Source organism: Apis florea, unplaced genomic scaffold (assembly GCF_048593485.1).
Source record: "Apis florea isolate Af1SG1 unplaced genomic scaffold, ASM4859348v1 contig_3195_pilon, whole genome shotgun sequence".
NCBI classification, from domain to species: Eukaryota; Metazoa; Arthropoda; class Insecta; order Hymenoptera; family Apidae; genus Apis; species Apis florea.
The window spans coordinates 396,754-417,144 of record NW_028256722.1 but is presented as its reverse complement, the minus strand read 5'-3'; the positions used below and the strand labels follow the sequence as shown (position 1 = coordinate 417,144).

At 22.3% G+C, this 20,391-nt stretch overlaps 5 protein-coding genes and 1 long non-coding RNA gene across 13 annotated transcripts; 4 read left to right on the top strand and 2 right to left on the bottom strand.

The window, feature by feature from the left end:
* Window positions 1-249: 249 nt before the first annotated feature.
* LOC147657290 (uncharacterized) lies at window positions 250-1,241 on the bottom strand. Its single transcript, XR_015292704.1, has 2 exons — window positions 814-1,241; window positions 250-724 (listed from the first exon to the last, which is right to left on the bottom strand). It is a non-coding gene; the product is annotated as an uncharacterized LOC147657290 (long non-coding RNA).
* mdu (mitotic spindle positioning protein meduse) lies at window positions 641-9,222 on the top strand. 5 transcript variants are annotated; one of them, XM_003693745.4, is made up of 5 exons: window positions 641-1,327; window positions 6,464-6,601; window positions 8,043-8,488; window positions 8,741-8,906; window positions 9,077-9,222. In XM_003693745.4, the coding sequence occupies exons 1-5, from the start codon at window positions 1,316-1,318 to the stop codon at window positions 9,179-9,181; spliced, it is 867 nt and encodes a 288-aa protein (XP_003693793.1). In that variant the 5' UTR covers window positions 641-1,315; the 3' UTR covers window positions 9,182-9,222. The 5 variants fall into 5 exon arrangements, with proteins under 5 accessions (XP_003693793.1, XP_012342121.1, XP_086766763.1 ...); XM_012486667.3 differs by lacking the exon at window positions 641-1,327 and adding an exon at window positions 5,706-5,972; XM_086910637.1 differs by lacking the exons at window positions 641-1,327; window positions 6,464-6,601 and adding an exon at window positions 7,671-7,798.
* An 899-nt stretch (window positions 9,223-10,121) lies between these two features.
* On the top strand, window positions 10,122-13,648 carry LOC100870502 (tetratricopeptide repeat protein 27). Its single transcript, XM_031916563.2, has 8 exons — window positions 10,122-10,441; window positions 10,552-11,401; window positions 11,489-11,555; window positions 11,619-11,951; window positions 12,045-12,218; window positions 12,282-12,434; window positions 12,596-12,757; window positions 12,856-13,648. The coding sequence occupies exons 1-8, from the start codon at window positions 10,234-10,236 to the stop codon at window positions 13,420-13,422; spliced, it is 2,514 nt and encodes an 837-aa protein (XP_031772423.2). The 5' UTR covers window positions 10,122-10,233; the 3' UTR covers window positions 13,423-13,648.
* A 98-nt stretch (window positions 13,649-13,746) lies between these two features.
* Window positions 13,747-15,802, top strand: LOC147657289 (uncharacterized). Of its 2 annotated transcripts, none has more exons than XM_086910639.1 (4): window positions 13,747-14,089; window positions 14,493-14,809; window positions 14,900-15,101; window positions 15,184-15,802. In XM_086910639.1, exons 2-4 carry the CDS (start codon window positions 14,493-14,495, stop codon window positions 15,424-15,426), a joined length of 762 nt encoding a protein of 253 aa, XP_086766765.1. In that variant the 5' UTR covers window positions 13,747-14,089; the 3' UTR covers window positions 15,427-15,802. The 2 variants fall into 2 exon arrangements, with proteins under 2 accessions (XP_086766765.1, XP_086766764.1); XM_086910638.1 differs by having other exon boundaries at window positions 14,089-14,286.
* On the top strand, window positions 15,236-17,687 carry Rfk (Riboflavin kinase). Of its 3 annotated transcripts, none has more exons than XM_003693746.4 (5): window positions 15,236-15,376; window positions 16,374-16,492; window positions 16,898-17,046; window positions 17,113-17,215; window positions 17,278-17,687. In XM_003693746.4, exons 2-5 carry the CDS (start codon window positions 16,405-16,407, stop codon window positions 17,379-17,381), a joined length of 444 nt encoding a protein of 147 aa, XP_003693794.3. In that variant the 5' UTR covers window positions 15,236-15,376; window positions 16,374-16,404; the 3' UTR covers window positions 17,382-17,687. The 3 variants fall into 3 exon arrangements, with proteins under 3 accessions (XP_003693794.3, XP_086766768.1, XP_086766767.1); XM_086910642.1 differs by having other exon boundaries at window positions 15,244-15,376; window positions 16,380-16,492; XM_086910641.1 differs by lacking the exon at window positions 15,236-15,376 and adding an exon at window positions 16,035-16,084.
* Window positions 17,491-20,232, bottom strand: LOC100870385 (uncharacterized). Its single transcript, XM_012486662.3, has 6 exons — window positions 19,432-20,232; window positions 19,082-19,340; window positions 18,886-19,012; window positions 18,545-18,813; window positions 18,320-18,465; window positions 17,491-18,260 (listed from the first exon to the last, which is right to left on the bottom strand). The coding sequence occupies exons 1-6, from the start codon at window positions 19,841-19,843 to the stop codon at window positions 17,761-17,763; spliced, it is 1,713 nt and encodes a 570-aa protein (XP_012342116.2). The 5' UTR covers window positions 19,844-20,232; the 3' UTR covers window positions 17,491-17,760.
* Between the last annotated feature and the right edge of the window lie 159 nt (window positions 20,233-20,391).

The window sequence follows — 20,391 nt, the reverse complement described above, 5'->3', positions numbered from 1 at the left end:
TCGAATTTAAAATATTTTGTATAATCTCAAAACAGAAATTTTTTTGTTATTTAATTCATTATTTTAATATAATACTTTTACGAAATATTACGAAATATTTTTATATTAGTATAAAATATATAAATTGATCAATTGAATTTAACTTTTATTCTAAATATTTTAACAAATAATATAATGATTTATATTTAAGTATTTAGTATTAACATAAGTATTTAGTTTTAAAAAGATTGAAGAATTTACAATTTTAAATAGATTTAGATTAGAGTTTATTTGAACAGAATTTGAAATTACAATAAGTATATATAAATTTTAATTAATAATAATAAAATTTTTTTAAACAAATAAATAATAAAAAAAAAATTTTTATGTTAGAAAAATACAATCATTGATTGTTATTATTATTATTATTTCAGAAATAGATATGAATAGATATAATTAAAAATAAATATATTATTACAATATCTTGTATTAAAAAAATATAAAAAAGAATTTGAGTAAAATAATTTAATTAATATAATTAGGTTATGATTAAAATTACGGAAGAAAATTTATACATATGATAAACTGAAACGAAAAGAATCGGATATAATGCGGTTCGGCTCTGTTGCTTTTGTTCGGAGAACGGTCGAGGAACAAGGTCACAGATAAAATGGCAGTCGTTGAGTGGAGTTCAGCTGTGTCTCAATTATAATTACATAGTCTCGAAAATTGCAGGAACATCTAACTAGAAGAGAAGAATGAACGTGCTTCAGGAATTAGTTTCGAAACTGAAGTCGAATGGTTGTCATTGTCGAGTTTCACAATAACACATACCGGCTTCTTATTCCATTTTTCTTCGACCAATCTAGTTAGTTGTATCTCAGAGTCGAGTCTTTGTGGCAGACGCGATTCACGTTCTTGCATCTCGTAGATCACGTGAGATTTCTCTCTTGTGCTCCGACTCGAGATTACCTCATGGGAATCGATCAACCTACTACAAAACCTTCGAGTTACATTCACGTCAAGAAGATTTGACTTGGTGCCGTTGTGCGTGATCGTAATTGAAGTTGGATCAATCCTTTAGAGCGATCGTTAGCGGAAAAAATTGATTTGAATTTTTTGGCGTCGAATCAAAAATTTTTTTTAGAATTTTTCGGCGGGAGATACACGTTTGAAAGAAAAAAGAGAACAATGTGACGTAATTTTATGATAATAACTCCGAATGTAACACCTGAACAGATAAACGATCGAATTCGTATCCCGAGTTCGGTAATCGAAAAACACATATAACGAAAAGTGGTGTTCGATTTTCATTGCATTATTTCGTTCGGCAACGATGAAAATGGAGGTAAGTTTAATGCAATAGTGCTAAAAGAAATTTTTTCATATTGTTTACGTATTTGATTAAAATATTCATATGAATCAATAGTATAAAATTAACGTTTTTATTATGTTAAAATAAGTTTCATGCATAAATGATCGATATTTGTATCGATATTTCTGCATGATGACAAAAATTATAATTTGAATTGATCAAGATAGCGGTATTTTTAAATGATTAAACGAAGAAACGTAAATGAAAATTTTGATTTCTTTCATGAATACTGATTTATGCCAATTGCATACCAAAATGTCGATATTTCAAATGAATTAATTAATTAATTATTCGAGAAAGTATACTGAAAAAGATATTACGATATTTGGTTTTATTTAATTGGACAACTTGAACATAATCAACATAATAAACATAATAACATAATTTTATGTATATTCGAAAGTAGTTTATCTAAATGAAAAATGAATTCACACGTGTTAGCATGTTACTCTCGAAAGACTGGTTGAACGACTATTCAAATCAAGTCGTACGCGATTTTTAAATGTGAATATTCGATTGATGCTTTTTAAAATGCTTTATAAAAAATTCGACATTTTAGTTCATAAAACAATATATTTTTTTAACAGCATTTAATATAATTAAATTATGTAAAATATTTCAACTCGTAATTAAAGTCATTATTCTATTCACTTCTAATTGAAATATTTTAAACAAATACATACGACATAATTAAATTCATCTTCAGATTTTATTTATTTTTTATTTATAAATAAATATTTTAATATTAAATCAAATGATTTAATAATTTCAATAATTAAAACCTTGTAAAATAACAATTAATAATATTTATAATTAATAATCAATAATATTTATAAATTATTATTCTCCAAATGATAACCAATAATCATTAAAATAAAATTTAATAGTTCAATTTTTTTTTATTATCTTTTAATTTTGTGAAAATTAAAAATTATAATATATGGTATTATAATAAATATTAATAATTATTACTAAGTAATTATCATCAAGCATAAAGATAAAGACCTTCTATAAAAATATTTGGAAATATTTCAAATATTTTTAATATGCATGAATATCATGGAAAAAGTTTTCTGACGAAAATGATTGTTAATAACAACGATGAGATTGTGAACAAATGCAAACTGTAAAAATAGCTGGTAATTCGCGATGGATTTCCATTCATACATGAGGAAACCGGTATTGTGCATCTTTCCAATATGCATATCTATATCCAACTGATTTTTTACACAAATTATGTAGTCCATAATCGAGCAAGAGACAAAATTTTTCTATGTATAATGTTTTTATAAATTAGCCAATTTGAGTGATTAATAATTTCCATGAAGAGTAATTATTGCGTTAAAAAAGTTTTGTATGTTTTATACATTTCTTCATTTTATCAATGCTATTTAATTTAATTGCATATAAGGTATGTAGGTCATTGTTGATCTTGATGTAGCACGGTTAGTCTTATTTCTAAAACGATTCGACAGATGTTTCAACGTCAGGTATGAGAAATTGAAACAGCTGTTGCGCTTTCAGCGATCTTGATGATAATACCAACTAAAGTAATATCAAATAAAATCTATCAATAATGCTACTTGCTCAAGAACTTGTTCAAAATCATTTTTTTTCAAAAACTATTAAAATTTCTTAGAATTACAATTTGTTTAAATTATATTATTAAAATTATATATATTTGAATACATATATTTAAAATATGTATGGTTATATATTATTATTCTATCTTATACTTTTATAATTTTATAATTTTATAAATTAATTTGTATTTATGTATTTATTTTATAAAAAAAATTCTTTTTTTAAATAATTATCGATATTATTTCAAATATGAAAAATATATATCATACGAGTTTATTAAAAAGTCTTGTATTTCATTAAATAATTATTAATTCTCATCTAATAAATTGCATCCGCATATTGCATCGTCTATTTATCATCATGGACAGATCAAAATTTGTCGAAATCATGTATCGGCAAAGAGGAATTTTAAGTCGGCCATTGATGCAGATGAAAACGATGATGGAAGATTATGTTTTAAGAAAAAAAAGAGAAGCAAGAAGATGATCATTGGCCCATTTTTTTTAGAAAGCAAACAAGCACGGGTTACAGTTAAACAGCCATGCTAGCCATGCCATTTAATTTTCAATGAGCAGCATTCCAGATTGCTGACCAGCTACAGCTGCTCACCCGGAAACCCTTCAAGAACTCGTTTCAGTAATATTTGGTTCCTACGCGGAAGTGCGGGTGAAACACCTGAGCGAACTTACTTCCTTCTGCTAGCCATGAAAGAGCTGAAGCTCTATTCTTCTTTTTGGACCACACCAGAAACATGAGAATAAATTGCGTGTAATCCATGCAAGCTGAATTTGAGGAATTTCGCAGATTCAGATGATCCAGTGATTTATTGGCCAAATTTCATTGTTTAAGACATTACAATAAAATCGTATGTTGAATCCAATGAAACTTTAATTATGAATGCGTGAATGAATTTCCTTTCCATGATCTACATTCAATGAGATTCCACCACGCATGAGAACTATTCGAATGACAAAAATGATGAAGGAAAATGATTAAAATTTTTGAAACAAAAAAGTAATATTGCATTTAATCGTTGTATATTGTACAAACAACTGTTATAATTGATATTTTTCAATATTTATGTAAAACAACAAATAATTTATATCATAATTTGTGTACTTATTATTTATATATATTATGTCATATCAATTATTCACATATAGTATAACAAGTTAATAAGTTTCGTATATATTGAATGATTTTAAAAGAAGCCATTGAAATTATTTCGATCTTAATCAATTGTTATTTTTAAAGACAATTATTTATATAAACAAATATTCGATATGTTATGAATTAATAATAAATCTTATTATCAAATCAAGAATTTTTTCATATTATTGTTATCATTGCTATGAAATATTTAAATCATAGGGAATAGTCATTTAAATGAAATCTATTGCGCATTATCATTGGATGATCTATCGATTGACAACAATATCGACCTTGATTTCTATCTACGGATCTTTTAGTTTAAAATATTATGATATTTCCAATTAAATTTCCATTTATGTATTAAAATCGACAGTAGACGTTCTTATTTTTCAATAACACAATATAAAATCAAAGGATAGTTATCGATCGCGATACCAATTGATAAAATCTGATTAAAAATGACCAGATAAAAGTATGTGTGGTAACAAATTCAATGCGAAACGTTTCGCATTGTTTGATATTATTTTTGAACATCGCAAGAGTTAGTAAGCTAGAAAAACGATTTTGGTTTATAATGTGTTAAATAATATGGCAGTGATTTAGATAATATAGTGTCACAAAATAAATTGCTTAACGAGAGAAACATTTCTATTTTTTTTTTTTTTTTTTTTTTAAGAAAGTGAAGTGAAGATGTAAAGAAATATTGAAAGAAAAACAATAATTTGTTTTTTTTTTCTTTTCTTTAATAAAAATATAAAACGTGTTCAAAAATATAGACTACAAAAATGTATCCAAATGCTTGTTTATTTTCAGTAAGTTATAATTTTTATTACCAAAGTTTATAATTATTTATAATTCCGTGTGATTATTTCAGTTGCACGTACATATAGTAAAATATAAATAATTGTTAATTGATATTTATAAATTCATAAGTTTTATATTTATAAAGTATTTTGTTACAGGAAAAAATATTTTATTTTTAGATATATTACAATAATTTATCAGTTAATAATACTAATAAATATATAATATATATATAATATAAACTATAGACTTCTTTTTTTTTTAATTTTATAATTTTGTTAAAATTTTTATAAGCAACTTTTGAAATTTTGTATTTATTAAATTAAAAATAATTTTTACTATTATATAAAAGAATTTATAAATATCATATTTATAACTCATTGTAAAATTTTATTTAATGTATTATGCACAATTTGATTATGCAGAAAAAAAGATTGAATACTAAAATATAATTAGAATAAAAAAAATTTTTCTAAATTGATAAAAGATCAATTCAAACAATAATATCTAAAATGAATTTAAGCCAATGAATTATGTGTCTTATAATATCATTTAATATATAATATATAATGATCTATTATTATATATATTATTTATTATTATTATAATAGACTTTTTAATAAATAATTTAAATATATAATCCATTGATTTCTTAAGAAACTTCTGATTATAAATTTACCATTAATCATTGCTACGCTTTGATAAAGCTCGCGTACTGTTATTACAAAAGTGTACAAAGCGGCACACGTGACTGGTACTGCATGTTTAAATTTACAGAATTTCGAAAGTATAAGTAAATGCGGAAACAATAACAGTTTGTTAAATTGCGTTCATAAAAGGAGACCGATCCATTCCGCACGATTCAACTTGTGCAAACAAACGAAGTTAATAGTGTATATTCGTTCTCGTAAAAAAAATTTAATTACCTTGCCTAAAAACGTATTATAAGAGTTTTGATGGATCATATCGGCGAAAGAATGGGTTAATCGTATAGTAGTCGTGGCTAGTTTTCTGGAATTCGCTTCCCGTTAGCGCGGACGTTCGACGCAAAGTAGCCTGGAATTTGATTCGCTTCGTGGTTTGTATTTTTTTTTCCACCTTAATTTTTTTCTCGTTCGCTTTTTCTCTCTTACACGAAGAAAGATCAAGAGACACTATATTCGCATAACAGAAAGATTTGTAGACCACAGAGACATTCAGAGATCTGTGTTTAAACTGATCACGTTGAAATTAGAAACAAGATTCATGAGTCAGATTGCACCATCATTAATTTAACAATCTAAAACATCAGATTTTATAATTACGTGAGTCTGTATGAATGTAATCATCGTGAATCCTTGGCTGGAAAAATCAAGGACATACAAAGGACATTCTATGGATATTCATCCATCGTCTTCACTTTAGTTGATATTTAGAGAAACATACGTCAAATCGAGATAATCAACGGAGAAATAAAATTAGATTTCAATTTTTATTTTTTTTTATTTACTTTTTTTAACTTTTTCCATTTTTCATATTTTTATTCGTGGACAATGAAATTCGTGATAACATGATTCCATTTTGTTACAGGCGGAGCACAGGTTGGAGCAGTTGAAGAAGGCAACGGACAGAATACAAAAGGAGATCGAAGAGGTCACGGAGAGGGAGCACGAGCTCAGAAACGTGGGTAGCATTAAAACCACGTCCCACGAGACGGTGGATTCCAAGGTACGTTTAAAACTTTATGTATATATATATATGTATGCATTCATGTCGACCATGTTCAAGGTCGTTGAACGAAAGAAAGAAAGAGTAAATGAATGTAATATAAGGACGAAATGCATCGTATGACTTATGGCTGCTCACAAGGAACAAGAATAATTAAACATGCACAGATTTAATAATTCACGATGCATTTTATCAATCTTATTACATATGTGATGAGAATCAATGAAAAATAAAATCTGATATATAATAAATTGAAAAAGAATTTCATTAAAAATTTTCGTATATTATATATGTATATTGGATAAAAATAATACATATGTATACATATAAAATCTTAAAATTTTTAATTTTTAAATAAAAAATTAATTAAATAATAAATTTTTTTAAAAAAATTAATAAAAAAAATTGATATTATATATATTTAAAAGTATCATTAAGTAAGTTAGAACACGTATCATTTTTTTTATCAGAAATTTCATTTTTAATGATTCAATATATAATGATACAATAAGAAGCAGATTAATTGTTTTCTTTTTTTATTTTTCTTTAAAAATAAAAGATTATATTAAAGTAAGTGACAAAAATTTATCATCGACATTAATCAGTTAAATGAATACTAATTTTATTATAAATTAATGTATAATATTTGACATGGATTATTATTTTATAGCAATTTTATGCAAAATATTCTCCGCAAAGAATAAGAATTATAAAAATTTATTTTTATATTTGTTTATAATTAATATAGTATTTTATAATTAATATAGTAATTATATACAAAATGTAATGAATATCATAGACTCACATTACTACAATAAATTTTTTTCACTAAATTAGTGATATTTTAATAATATAAATAAAAACATAGATACGATTGCGCGATTTTATATACTTTAATTACGTTAATTAATAAAATGTTTGAAGTAATTGCTATAGAATACGATAGTGTACACATTTATTTCACAAAGCCGATTGTATTTAGTTTTTATAATATCAGAATTTCTACAAAAATATTTTATCTACTGATATATATATATATATTAAATGTAACGCCGTTTACCATGAAATAATTTTTTTAACTTGTGACGTAATTATTGTGTTGCACTGATAATAGTTAAAATATGCTTTCGTATAATTGATGGCTGCAAATAGATAGCGTATGCGTTACAAAGGTCACTTCGATCTTTTTATATTCAGGTAAATACTTTTATTTTTTAAAAATATTTTACACGAGAGAGCTCATTTGGATTTCATTTGTTCAGGTTTTCTTATAATCAAGTGAAGAAATGTATTATTTACTGTTTTTAATTACACTCATTTTAATTGTAGTAATTTTAATTACAACAATTTATGTAATAACAAAATATATTACAAATATATATGTAATATATAATATATATCGAATATATATAATTAAAACAACAAAAATTTTGTTTATTAGGTACGACGTATGCCACAAGCTTTGGTCTCAGGAAAATTGAAGAGAACAACGTCTACTCCACAAATTTTAGAAGCTATCAGCTTAACACCATCTACACCACCCTTAACGCCAAAGATGACGAATGGAGTGATATCTAGTCGCACCACTCCAACACCTTTGCGTTTCGCAACAGCACCTAGTCAAAAAGGGCTAATGCATAGGTTTCTGGCAACTCGTGGAAAAATTTACAAACCAAAATCTATAGATAATGATACGCTAACACCACCTTCATCACCCAGTATCACACTTAATCCATTGAGTATCAAGGCTTTTAATAGAAATTTGGAAATTCAACTTGAACCGGATAATGAACCTAAAAAACCTCCTATTAGAAAAGGATATGTGCCTGTAGAAGAAAAAATTCAAAAAGAATTACATGAAATGAAAGAACGAGAAAATGAGCTTAGGTAACACATATGTATATTTAATTTATGTTTTTATAGTTAAATGATAGTGCATAGTGAATATTTTATAATTTGTTATATTTAAACTTTAATATTATTTATTGATTAATATAATCTATAACATAATATAATTTTCAATCATATATTTTTATTGGATTAAATGTATCATTAAGATAAATTATTATATTAATATTAATATAAATAGTATTTATATTTTTCTTATTTCATGAAAAAAAAAATTATATGAATTTTTAGATTAATGCGATCACAGATGTTGGCTAAATCTCAACCAAATCTTTTGGATATTGGAAATGATAACGATTCCGATATTTATGATGGTTCAAACTCATTAAGAAGCGGTACCTCAACAAATACTTTAAATGAAGATGAAATAGAAAAAGAAATTAAAGGAAAACACAAGGTATTAATAAAACTAATACATATGTTTTTAATATTAATATTTATATAATTTATTTATTTACCGATTGTTAATTATCTGTCTTCATTAAGTAGTAAATTGAACTGTTATTTATGTATCCATATTTTTGATCAATGATAAATCAATGATAATTATTTAATTGTATTAAATAGCCTAATCCACGACGTCGAAGCACTCTCATCGCGCAATGGGAAAATTTGATAGCTGCAAAAAAGGAATCTAATGATAATAACAACGAGAATGATTTAAATTTTTGAAAAATTGGATTATTTTGTAAAAAATAAATTATCAATGTTTATTTTCGTTTTTATATCATTTTTTAAAAATATTCCAAAATGGTATAAATATCTAAGTATTTTATAAAATTTTTCATATTTGAAACATATATTTTATAATTAATAGATATTGAATTTATTTACTTATCAAACTTTTAAACTAATTTATTTAATGTTAAGATAGATATTTATTCAAAACTGATTTACCTGAATAAACATATATTATATTTAATGTTTTTTTTAAATGCTTTCAGTATTAAAAAAATTAGCTACATTGAAAAAAATTATCTTTTTCTTGTATAGGGATAAAAAATATTATTAAGTATTTAATATATCCATTGATTAATTGTAATATATCTATTATATAATCACATAAAAATGACTGAATCCATAATTCTAAAAATTTTCTTTAAAATATGATATATAATATATCTTATAAACAAGAATTTTGTTATGTACTTAATTAATTGTAAAGAATAATTGTGTGCATTCAATTTATTTACATATATTGCATATGTGATAGTATAGTTCTAATAACATAGAATATCATAGTAATAACAAAGAAATAATTTATAATAATTAATATGCATTATGTGGTTAATAAGATATACATTTTAAAATTTTCTTGTTTTATTTTTTTGATTTTAAATAAAGTATTTAAAATCTATTAAGATATTAAAATGTATTAAAATGTATTTAAAAATATTTGTTTTAAATGAAAATAAAATATATAATGTAAAAAAAAAATATTTTTTTTAATATAAACATATCAAATTCTAACTATAAAAACTGTTTCACAAATATTAAAATTTTAAATATATAGAAATATAAACAATTAATAACAAATATATGTATACATTGTGTATATATATGTATATATACACATACAAATTTTACAAATAAATCTCAATTAACATTTTTGCATATCAACTTTCATATTTATTTTTCTTAGAATGAATTCTTAAATTTATTATATAACTTTATATAGATACTCTAATATAAAAATATAAAAATAAGGTTAAATTTTATCTTCCATGCTAGGAATCCTATACAACGCATGTATCAGACCAATCGAAGAAAGTATTCCCCTTGCTCTTTCTTTTCAGTGTTGTATTATTCGTGTATATATTTTTCCACGTATTCTTAAGTGTCATATTATAGCAATGAATATTCCAAATGTAAATAAAATAATAAATAAAGAAATTGAAATTTTATTATTAATCAATTTTGTAAAAAATGATGGTAATTGAGTGAATAATTTTAGAATATATTTACATATTGAATTGAGGTTATATTCTATTATTCATATATTTTAACTTAATTAAGTATTGTTTTAATTTTATTTATTTCAGTTTGTGATTTACCTATTTATGTACAAGATATATTAAATGGAAAATACGAAGATGTAATAAATAATAAGTTATTTTCAAATCTAATTCAAGAATACAACAATTATGATTCTGAGATAATACATAAAAATATAGAAAAAACAGGCTTATATGATTCTTGGTTTTGCACTGGTATAGCTTCTTTATTATATTTTATTCAATACAATTGGACAGGTCCACAAGTTAAAAAAAACATTGAATGGCAAAATATTAAAAATGAAAATATATTTAAAGATTTATCTTTATATGATGAATGCAATGCAAATGTTAAAATGTTAGATCTTCTTTATCTTTCAAAGATAATATTTTCTAATGAAATCTTACAAAATATTTATAAAAGTTGTATATGGTGGTTATTTAGAGCAAATTTTTTAAATCAGCTAATATTAAATGAAAGTTCTGGTATGATATTTGATGAAACTGAACAATTAATTGATAAAATCAATAATTTGCAACTATTGCAAGAAAATATTTATTGTGAAACATTATTTTGTATTGAAGCTGCGCAATTTTATTTTTATTATAGAAGAATTCATAATTCAGAAAAATATATTAACCTTGCTCAGGAAAGAGCAAAATTAAGTTTAAATTTGCAAGGTGCATTGGGAAAACGTACAAAATATCAGAAAGAAAAGGCACAATTATTTTTAAGAATAAATTTGGAAAAAAAACAATTTCCTTTTAGATGTTGTGAAAATTTACCAAAATCATTGGATTTAAACGATGAAATTAGATTAGAACATATTGAATTTTCAGAAAGTATAGCAAATACACAAATAGGAGCTGTAGAAGAAACTATAATATTAGCAAAATAGTAAGAATAATTTTATATGTTTATTATATCATAATATCATATCATAAGAAAAAAATTATGTCTTATTATAATTTTTATTTTTATTAGTATTCAGTTGCAACTATCACAACCAAAAGATAAATTAACGGATGAAGAAATAATACCTTATTTAACTGTAAGTATTTTTATTTTATCATATCAATTGTCAATTTCATTATTGAAGGAAATTTTTTAATAGGTTGTAATAAATAATACAAAAAATTGGTCTTTAAAAATGGCATCTTTTTATAATCGATGTTCTTTGGAATCTGGAAATAAACGAACTGTTGAACGGTCAATGATGCAAATGGAATATTTAATACATGAGTTAAATAAAACAGAAGTTTCTGTTACAAATAGAATGGACTTATTTTTTGCTAGTGGTCTTAAGCCAATTTGGGTTTTAGAACAAATGTATGCACAATTGATGTTAAGTCTTGGATTAGTAAAGGGAGCTTTAGATGTTTTCTTAAAACTTAAACTTTGGAAAGAAGTTATTGCTTGTTACAATATAATAAATCTGAAACATAAAGTATATTTTTTAATTCATATCATCCTCTTTTATTATATATATATATATACATACATATAAAACAAATTATTTATATTTTATTAATAATTTTAGGCAGTAGAAATTATTCATCAAGAATTATCTAAAAAGCCATCGGTTCAATTATGGTGTTTGTTAGGTGATGCAACTGAGGATCCTAATCATTATGAAACAGCATGGAAATTATCCAACGAAAAAAGTAGCATAGTTCAAAGACATTGGGGATTTTTTTATTTTAAAAAACAAAATGTAAGTATACAAATGTAAATATATTAATTTAATTATTTTTTTATTATATATTTTATTTTTTAGTACAAAGAAGCTATACCACATTTAAAATTATCAGTTGAATTAAATAATATTCAAGAACATGTATGGATAAGACTTGGATTTGCTGCCTTAGAAACAGAAGATTGGAAATTAGCAGCAACAGCATATAAACATTATTGTGCTTTAGAACAAACGGTTTGTATTGAATTAATAAAACAGTTATGAAATTAAATATATATAATAAAATTATAATTTTCTTTTGCATTAAAAAAATTTATTATTTTTCCATTAATATAATATGACTATTTATAATTTTATTATATCATATATTACATAATTTTACAATTTGGTTACAGACATTTGAAGCATGGAATAATTTGGCAAAGGCTTACATAAAATTAGGTGATAAAGCAAAAGCTTGGAAATCTCTTCAAGATGCTATAAAATGTAATTATGATCAATGGCAAGTTTGGGATAATTTAATGATAGTGAGCATTGATTTGCGACATTTTTCAGAAGTACGAATATATTTATATATTATTAAAATAAAAAGAAAATTAAATTATTTTCTAAAATATATTTTTTCAATTTTTTGACTTATATTTAATTTTTTTAGGTAATTCGATGTTATCATCGTATTTTAGATTTGAAAAGTCACCATTTAGATGTTCAAGTTCTTGATATACTTACTAATGCTGTATTAAACAATGTAAATGATTCAAATGGAATTTCTGCACAAAAATTGCTTCCAAAAGTTTTAGAATTATTTGGAAGAATTACTTCTTTTATATCTAATAATTCTGATGTTTGGAGGATGTATGGACAACTTATTATTTTAAAAAAGACAGATGTTGATAATGAAAAGGCAATACATTATTTACAACAAGCATATCGTATTGCTATCTCAGATTCAAAATGGCTTTTACAAGAAGAATCAGTTGAAAAAATATTACAATTATGTTGTATATTAGCAGAAATATACTTACAACATGCTTCTAATTGTGAATTAAAAAAAAAAAAAACATTGTTAGCAAGTGCAAAATTATCTCTTCAAGGAATTGTAAAAAAAGTCAAAGATCAAGAGTGGAATATTGATAAGATTTGTATATGTTTAAATAGAGTTGAAAGATATTTAGATACAATAATAATAAAATTAGAACAAATAAAATTGAAAAATATATGATTATTTTATTATAATGAATTGATTTTTATTAATTTTTGGAAAACAAAATTATCTTATAACTTGTGTATGTTTGTGTGTGTGTATGTTTTTGTAAAAACATATAAAAATATAATTTAATAATTCTTTATAAGATTCTAATTATTTAAAAAATATAAATTGCAAAAATGTGTTTTATAATCAAATATTATATTTATATTTATTTCAATAAATTTTATTTCATTATTTACTCATTTTAATTAATTGAAATTGAAAATCATTGATTTTACAAGTTTTACAATATCTATAGTTACAATCTTTTTATAATTAATTTATAAAATATAATTTATAAATATATATATTTGTGAATATTTCTAGATTGGGAATATTCGTAGAATCAAATAGTTATCATAAAAATTCTATTTCTATTTATTTTTTCTTATCATTTTTTTATTACATTTTTTATTACATTTTCTTTTCTTTTCTATTATAATACGTTGCATAAAGTGTCAAAATTCAAGTTTTCAAAATTAGAAAGAACGAATATTGCGTCGTATCTAAAGTCTAACCATAATCTCCTTCATTTGTTTAACTTAACATAATTGAACTGATATAGTAATTATATTTTTCCCTTAATTTCTTCAAAACGGCAAGCCTGCATATAGATATATAAATATTGAATCATATCGTGGTAACTATTTAATCTTATTTCAACAATGAAAATTAATTTTTAGTAATAAAATAAAATTTATGTAATAATTTTAGCCAACAAGTTATATAAGATTTTATAAAAAAATATTTAAAAATACAAATTAAAACAAGATTTTTATAATAAATATTTTACATTATATATTTTATATATATATTATAGATATTTTATATTAAAAGGTAATTATATATTAAAAAATAAATTAATAAAATATTTTACAAATTATATTCCAATCCAAGTAGGGAATAATATATGTGTATTATAATATATAATGTAATTAATAATATATAATGTATTATTTGCAATAAAATATATTATAATTAAAATTTATTTTAATAATAACATTAAATTTACTTTATTCTAAACAAATACTTTTTTTTTTTAGATGTCATTTGCAGGAAAAGTTGTATTAATAACTGGAGCTAGTTCTGGCATTGGAGCAGCAACTGCTAAACATTTTTCACAACTTGATGCACTATTATCAATTACAGGTCGTAATGTACAGAAATTAAATGAAATAGCTGATCAGTGTAAATCTAATAAACCATTAATTATACCTGGAGATTTGACTAATGAAACTGATGTTCAAAATATTATTAAATTAACTATTAAACATTATGGTAAATTAGATATTCTAATTAATAATGCTGGTATATTAGAAAATGGCAGCATAGAAAACACTTCATTAGATCAATATGATAGGTATATATTTATTTTTTATATTATTTAAAAATATGAAATTTTATTTTAATTTTAAAAAATATGTGAAATATTTACATGCCAATGTTTTAGAATTTTTAATGTAAATGTACGTTCTATATATTATTTAACAATGTTGGCTGTTCCATACATAATACAAACTAAAGGTAATATTGTGAATGTATCAAGTGTAGTTGGATTAAGATCCTTCCCAGGAGTTTTATCATATTGTATGAGTAAATCAGCAATTGATCAATTTACAAGATGTGTGGCTGTTGAACTTGCACCAAAACAAGTATATATAATTTTAGAATATATTAAATGCAATAATATTTGATATTTTCATGTAAATTTTATATTTATTTTTTAATTTATAGGTAAGAGTTAATGCTGTAAATCCTGGTGTAATAACAACAAATCTTCATAAAAATAGTGGAATGTCAGATGAAGAACTAAAAAACTTTTATGAGCATTGTAAAAATACTCATGCTCTTGGCCGATCAGGAGATGTTAATGAAGTTGCAAAAGCAATTGCATATTTGGCAAGTGATGATGCTAGTTTTATTACAGGTGTAACTTTATCTATTGATGGAGGAAGACATGTCATGTGTCCGCGTTAAATTGTATTTTGTGCAAAAAAATAATTTTATATGCATGTAATTTTAAATTTACTAAAACTTTCAATACATTTTTTCATATCTATAATGCATTTATCAAGTTATAAAACTAATATTTTTTTAAAAATGTATACATAAGAAATACTAATAGTAAAACATTAAATTATAAGTTAAGAAATATATAAAGAAATATTATTTTTCAATAAATAATATCTTAAAAATGGATTTTTGAACAATATATTATAATATTATAAAAATATACTATTATCATACTATTTGTTATTTAATAATTTAAAAACATATTAATAGTTTATTAGATAAATAAGTATATACAATAGTTATACAATAAAATAAATACAATAAAATAAATAAACAAATACTTCATTTTAATTATTTTAAAATAAAAATGCAATTACAATAAAAATAAATAAATTAATCACACAAATCTATATAAAAAATGTTTTATTTTATAAATTTATTTATATTTTATTAAAAAAATTTTATTATTAAAAATTATTTTTAAAAATAATGTACAAATAAAAAATATATTATGCATGGTGCATGATAACTTATGAAAAAACATAAAAAACTTATGTCAAAAACATAAAAAAAAAATGTCAATTCAAACAATATTTTCAATCTGGTAACAAGCTTTTTATTGGTATATTTATTTATAATATACTTTATTATATATATATATTTATAGTTTTATAAAAATTCTATTTTATTTTAAAAACAATATTACATATATAATTATTATATATTATATTTGTTTTAATAGTAACTGATTTATGTTATCAATAATCTATATAATTTTTATGAAATTTAAATGAAATTATACAATATATATATATATATATATATATATATATGCAGATGCCACGTCATATAACAAACTCTTTATCTTCTTTCAAGATTATATATCATGGAATATTAATTAATGTTCATAGTTACAGGTCTGACGCAATATAAAGATACATTATGTGTACTAAAAACCTATTATATTTTTTATCGGGATCGGTGGTTAGAGGTTTTGGCAGAGGTTCTAAAGTTTTAGGAATACCTACAGGTAAGATTAAACATCTTAATTTTTCTTTAATCAATTCTGAAATTTTGAAATTAAGAAGTTATAAATTTAAAATTGTTTTAATGATAATCTAGAGTTGTATTTACATGTAACTAGAAAATATAATTTTATTCTTTACATGCTTATTGGCGGGAATATATGAAATATATTAAAAAAAGTTATTTAGTATTAATCATTAAACAGTACGATTAATTTTTATAAAAATGTATTAAAGTTAAAATTAGCTAAAATTAATCAATAAAATAAAAACTTATAAAAAAATTATATTACATTTAATATATATATACAAGTAAAATATAAAATTTATAATTATATATAAAAAATGTAACTTTTAAATAATATAATTTTTTAATGTATATAAGTAATTATGAAATTATTTTTTTATAGCAAATCTTGAAGATAATGTAGTAGAAAATTTACCTAATGATTTTAATACTGGAGTTTATTATGGATGGGCTTCTATAGATGGACAAATTTATAAAATGGTTGCCAGTATTGGTTGGAATCCATTTTATAAAAATAAAAAAAAGACTGTGGTATGAATTATAAAATATTCAATATTTAATAAAATAAAAATTTTTAATTATTTTTCAATAATATAGGAATTACATCTAATACATACATTTGAAAATGACTTTTATGGAAAACAAATTAAAGCCATTTTTGTGGGATATATACGACCAGAAAAAAATTTTACTTCCGAAGGTAAATAATTATAATATTATAAAATTGGTTTTTTTTATTAAATCGTTTTTTTATCATTTTAGAGGAATTAATTAAAGCAATAAAAACTGATATTGCATTTGCTGAAGAACAGTTACAAAAACCTGATATGATTGCTTATAAATATAATCAATTTCTTAAAGAATAGTAAAATTAAGAATATTATAAATAATACTAATTAATATTATAATACTACATATATTTTTTGCACGTAGTTTTCTTATTATATTCGAAAATAATTCATAAGGAATAATATATTATATGTTAATAAAGATTTATTATAAAAAATAATGTAAATATAACTAATATAATTAATATATTATTCTAATAATTAATTAATAATTAATATAATTATTCTAATAGTTATTCTAATCTAATTTGAATTCTTTTAAGAAACAATACATATATATTATTGTATATAATTTTTAATATATTCAATTATTTTTATCTTGTATTTTTAAAATAATATTTATGCACATAAAAATTAAGAAATAGAATATAAATAATAATTATTCCATTATTGATATTTAAGTAGTATCTGATGATGTACTTGGTAGAGGAGGAGGAGGAGGAGGTGGTGGTAAAGATACCCATGGCACTTTTATTCGAGTAGGAACTTGTGGAACTTGTGATAACCAGGGTATATTTGTTGATTGGAATCTTACATTTGTAAATGAATTTGGATGATGTTGTAATGTTAAGTATTCTGGAGAAATTCTTGGACATGTATTAAAAGGAATTCTAGGATTTAAATATGCTGTACTATTATCTTCACTATAATAATTGTGGGAATTATATAAATTTTGATTAGCACTAGTATTATGATTTATATATTGCATAGGTTGCATTGAATATGCTCCATATCCATATGATTCACTATTATTTTGATAAGCTTGTGACCATAAAGTTTGAGATTTTTTTTGATTTTCAAAAAAAAATTGTCTATTTGTTCGTGTATAAAATTCTTTTTTTTGCTTTTGTACATTTCTATTCCATGGATGATTTGATTGCCAACCAGTATTAGGTTCTAAAGAAAAACAAATATTATTATAAATATTAAATGTTAATATTAAATAAGAAACTTACTTGAAATACGTTTTCGTTTAAATGGAATATCTGATTGATTAACATTATTTATTTGTTTTGCTTTTAATTGTTCATAATAAGCTCGTTCTTCCTCATCATCTGAAAATTCTGGGGGATCATCTGCATTTGCATCAATACCTTTAATTCTATGATAATTATAAATTTTAATACATAAAGCTTACTATAAATTAATTTTATAAAGATTATTTATATATTTATACTTACTTCAATAATTCATGAAGAAATACCAAGGAAGTATATTCTGTATTTGGACAATAATAGACAGTCATTTTCTCTTTTATGTCACATTCTTTTATATGTTTAGAACTATTAAAACGTACACAATAATGAGGTTCATTTACTTTTCCAAAGACATCAAATATTTTACCTAATGCTCTTTGTCCTTTTTCAACAAATAAAACTGTATCTAAGTTTAATGTTGGTTTACCAGGTTTTGGTTTCACAACTACCAACTGTTCTACCATCCAAGCAACCTTGAATTTTAATTCAATTATATTATTTTAAATTTAACAATATTTGTAAATTAATTTAGGATTCATAAATACTTCTCCTAATGGATCGCATAATACTTCAGGTACACTAATTTTTAAGTCTTCAATAGGAGGTAAATCATCTAATTCATTTTTTATTTCATTATTTTTTTGCCTTTTTATACTATTTCTCATGCTTTTCCTAAAAATATAAAAAATTGTTTTAAAATTTGGTATATATTAAACTTATAATATAGGTATATAAACTTACTTGCTCAAACAATCATCACTATCTGATTCATTTGATTGAATTATTACAGAAGAATCACTGCTATTAGAATCATCTTGACTTTCACTTTCTTCATCTGATGAGGTTTCTTTATTTTGCCTATAAGTTTGTATTTGTATTTCTTTTAAAGATTTACTTTCATTATTTTCACATTTTATTTCATCAGAATTATATTCTGTTTCTGAATCAGAATTTCCATATTCTAAAGCAATACTAACAAGAGAAGATACTTTATCATTTTCTAATAAAAAAAGAAACACAAAATTCAATAATTATTTAATTAAAAATTATAAATAATTTCAATTAAAATAATGAATATTTTCTATTCTTACTTTGAGTTAATGATATATTCTTTTTATGTATGATATGAATATCATTATCTTCATGTTTTAATTTTTCAAATGTTATATGATCTTGCTTTTTATTAGGATCATTAGTTAATACTTCATTTCTATTAATATGTGAAGTAATTGAATTTTTTTCTTCATTAATTAGATTATTTATTTTATTACAATTTTGTTTAATTTCAATATTATTAATTATATTTAGCTTAGAATTATCTGCAAATTTACTTGTCTCATTAATATTAATTTGAATATTTTCTTTATATTTTGATAAACAGTTTTCATTATTTGAAACATAATTATTTTTTTCAGTATTTATTATGTGCTTCTTCAATTCATCGTGTAAATTTCTATTTTCTACCACTATAGGCTTTTCTATTATAACCTTATCCGAATCCATTGTAATTTTTGTTATACAATTCTCTGGTTATGATTAATTATAATGACTTATAAAAAAATGTTCACTTTAAATGCAATTAATTAATAAATATACAAAAAAAGAATTTTTTTTATAGAATTTCATAAATTTTATACAAACACATTCACTATTAAACTATCTATGATCATATAATCACATGTCTTAACACTTATATATCGAATATTGATATATTCTTATATTAATATATCTTTGAAAGATCGATTTTAGAAATCAAAACAAATAAAATATAAAAATGTTAATTAAATTTATCTATAAATTATTAAATAATAATTTAAATTTTTGTTGAAAATGAAAACGAGACAGAATGAGACAGACGGGTGGTGGGGATAGAAACATCTTGCTCTATCTTCGTAATTTAAATTGCTTTTTATCATTTAATAAATTAATTTCAATTGATATTTTTTACCAATTTTTGTATTTATTTTGGAATCAATTTCTAAGGATATTTCATGAGTATATTAATATTCTATATAAAAAAATTGTATAAGATAAAAAAAAAGATAAATAAA

What these genes read in the sequence shown, in the direction of transcription:
- mdu (XM_003693745.4), top strand. An exon ending in GAACGAGAAAATGAGCTTAG is followed by an intron (nt 8,489 to 8,740) that starts GTAACACATATG and finishes ATGAATTTTTAG; the next exon opens with ATTAATGCGATCACAGATGT. An exon ending in AAATTAAAGGAAAACACAAG is followed by an intron (nt 8,907 to 9,076) that starts GTATTAATAAAA and finishes TGTATTAAATAG; the next exon opens with CCTAATCCACGACGTCGAAG.
- LOC100870502 (XM_031916563.2), top strand. Translation starts at nt 10,234, where the DNA reads ATGCTAGGAATCCTATACAACGCATGTATCAGACCAATCGAAGAAAGT. An exon ending in CAATTTTGTAAAAAATGATG is followed by an intron (nt 10,442 to 10,551) that starts GTAATTGAGTGA and finishes TATTTATTTCAG; the next exon opens with TTTGTGATTTACCTATTTAT. An exon ending in ATTTGCGACATTTTTCAGAA is followed by an intron (nt 12,758 to 12,855) that starts GTACGAATATAT and finishes TAATTTTTTTAG; the next exon opens with GTAATTCGATGTTATCATCG.
- LOC147657289 (XM_086910639.1), top strand. Translation starts at nt 14,493, where the DNA reads ATGTCATTTGCAGGAAAAGTTGTATTAATAACTGGAGCTAGTTCTGGC. An exon ending in TCATTAGATCAATATGATAG is followed by an intron (nt 14,810 to 14,899) that starts GTATATATTTAT and finishes CCAATGTTTTAG; the next exon opens with AATTTTTAATGTAAATGTAC. An exon ending in TTGAACTTGCACCAAAACAA is followed by an intron (nt 15,102 to 15,183) that starts GTATATATAATT and finishes TTTAATTTATAG; the next exon opens with GTAAGAGTTAATGCTGTAAA.
- Rfk (XM_003693746.4), top strand. Translation starts at nt 16,405, where the DNA reads ATGTGTACTAAAAACCTATTATATTTTTTATCGGGATCGGTGGTTAGA. An exon ending in AGTTTTAGGAATACCTACAG is followed by an intron (nt 16,493 to 16,897) that starts GTAAGATTAAAC and finishes ATTTTTTTATAG; the next exon opens with CAAATCTTGAAGATAATGTA. An exon ending in AAAATAAAAAAAAGACTGTG is followed by an intron (nt 17,047 to 17,112) that starts GTATGAATTATA and finishes TCAATAATATAG; the next exon opens with GAATTACATCTAATACATAC.
- LOC100870385 (XM_012486662.3), bottom strand. Translation starts at nt 19,843, where the DNA reads ATGGATTCGGATAAGGTTATAATAGAAAAGCCTATAGTGGTAGAAAAT. An exon ending in AGTGATGATTGTTTGAGCAA is followed by an intron (nt 19,013 to 19,081) that starts GTAAGTTTATAT and finishes TTATATTTTTAG; the next exon opens with GAAAAGCATGAGAAATAGTA. An exon ending in TATGCGATCCATTAGGAGAA is followed by an intron (nt 18,814 to 18,885) that starts GTATTTATGAAT and finishes TTAAAATTCAAG; the next exon opens with GTTGCTTGGATGGTAGAACA.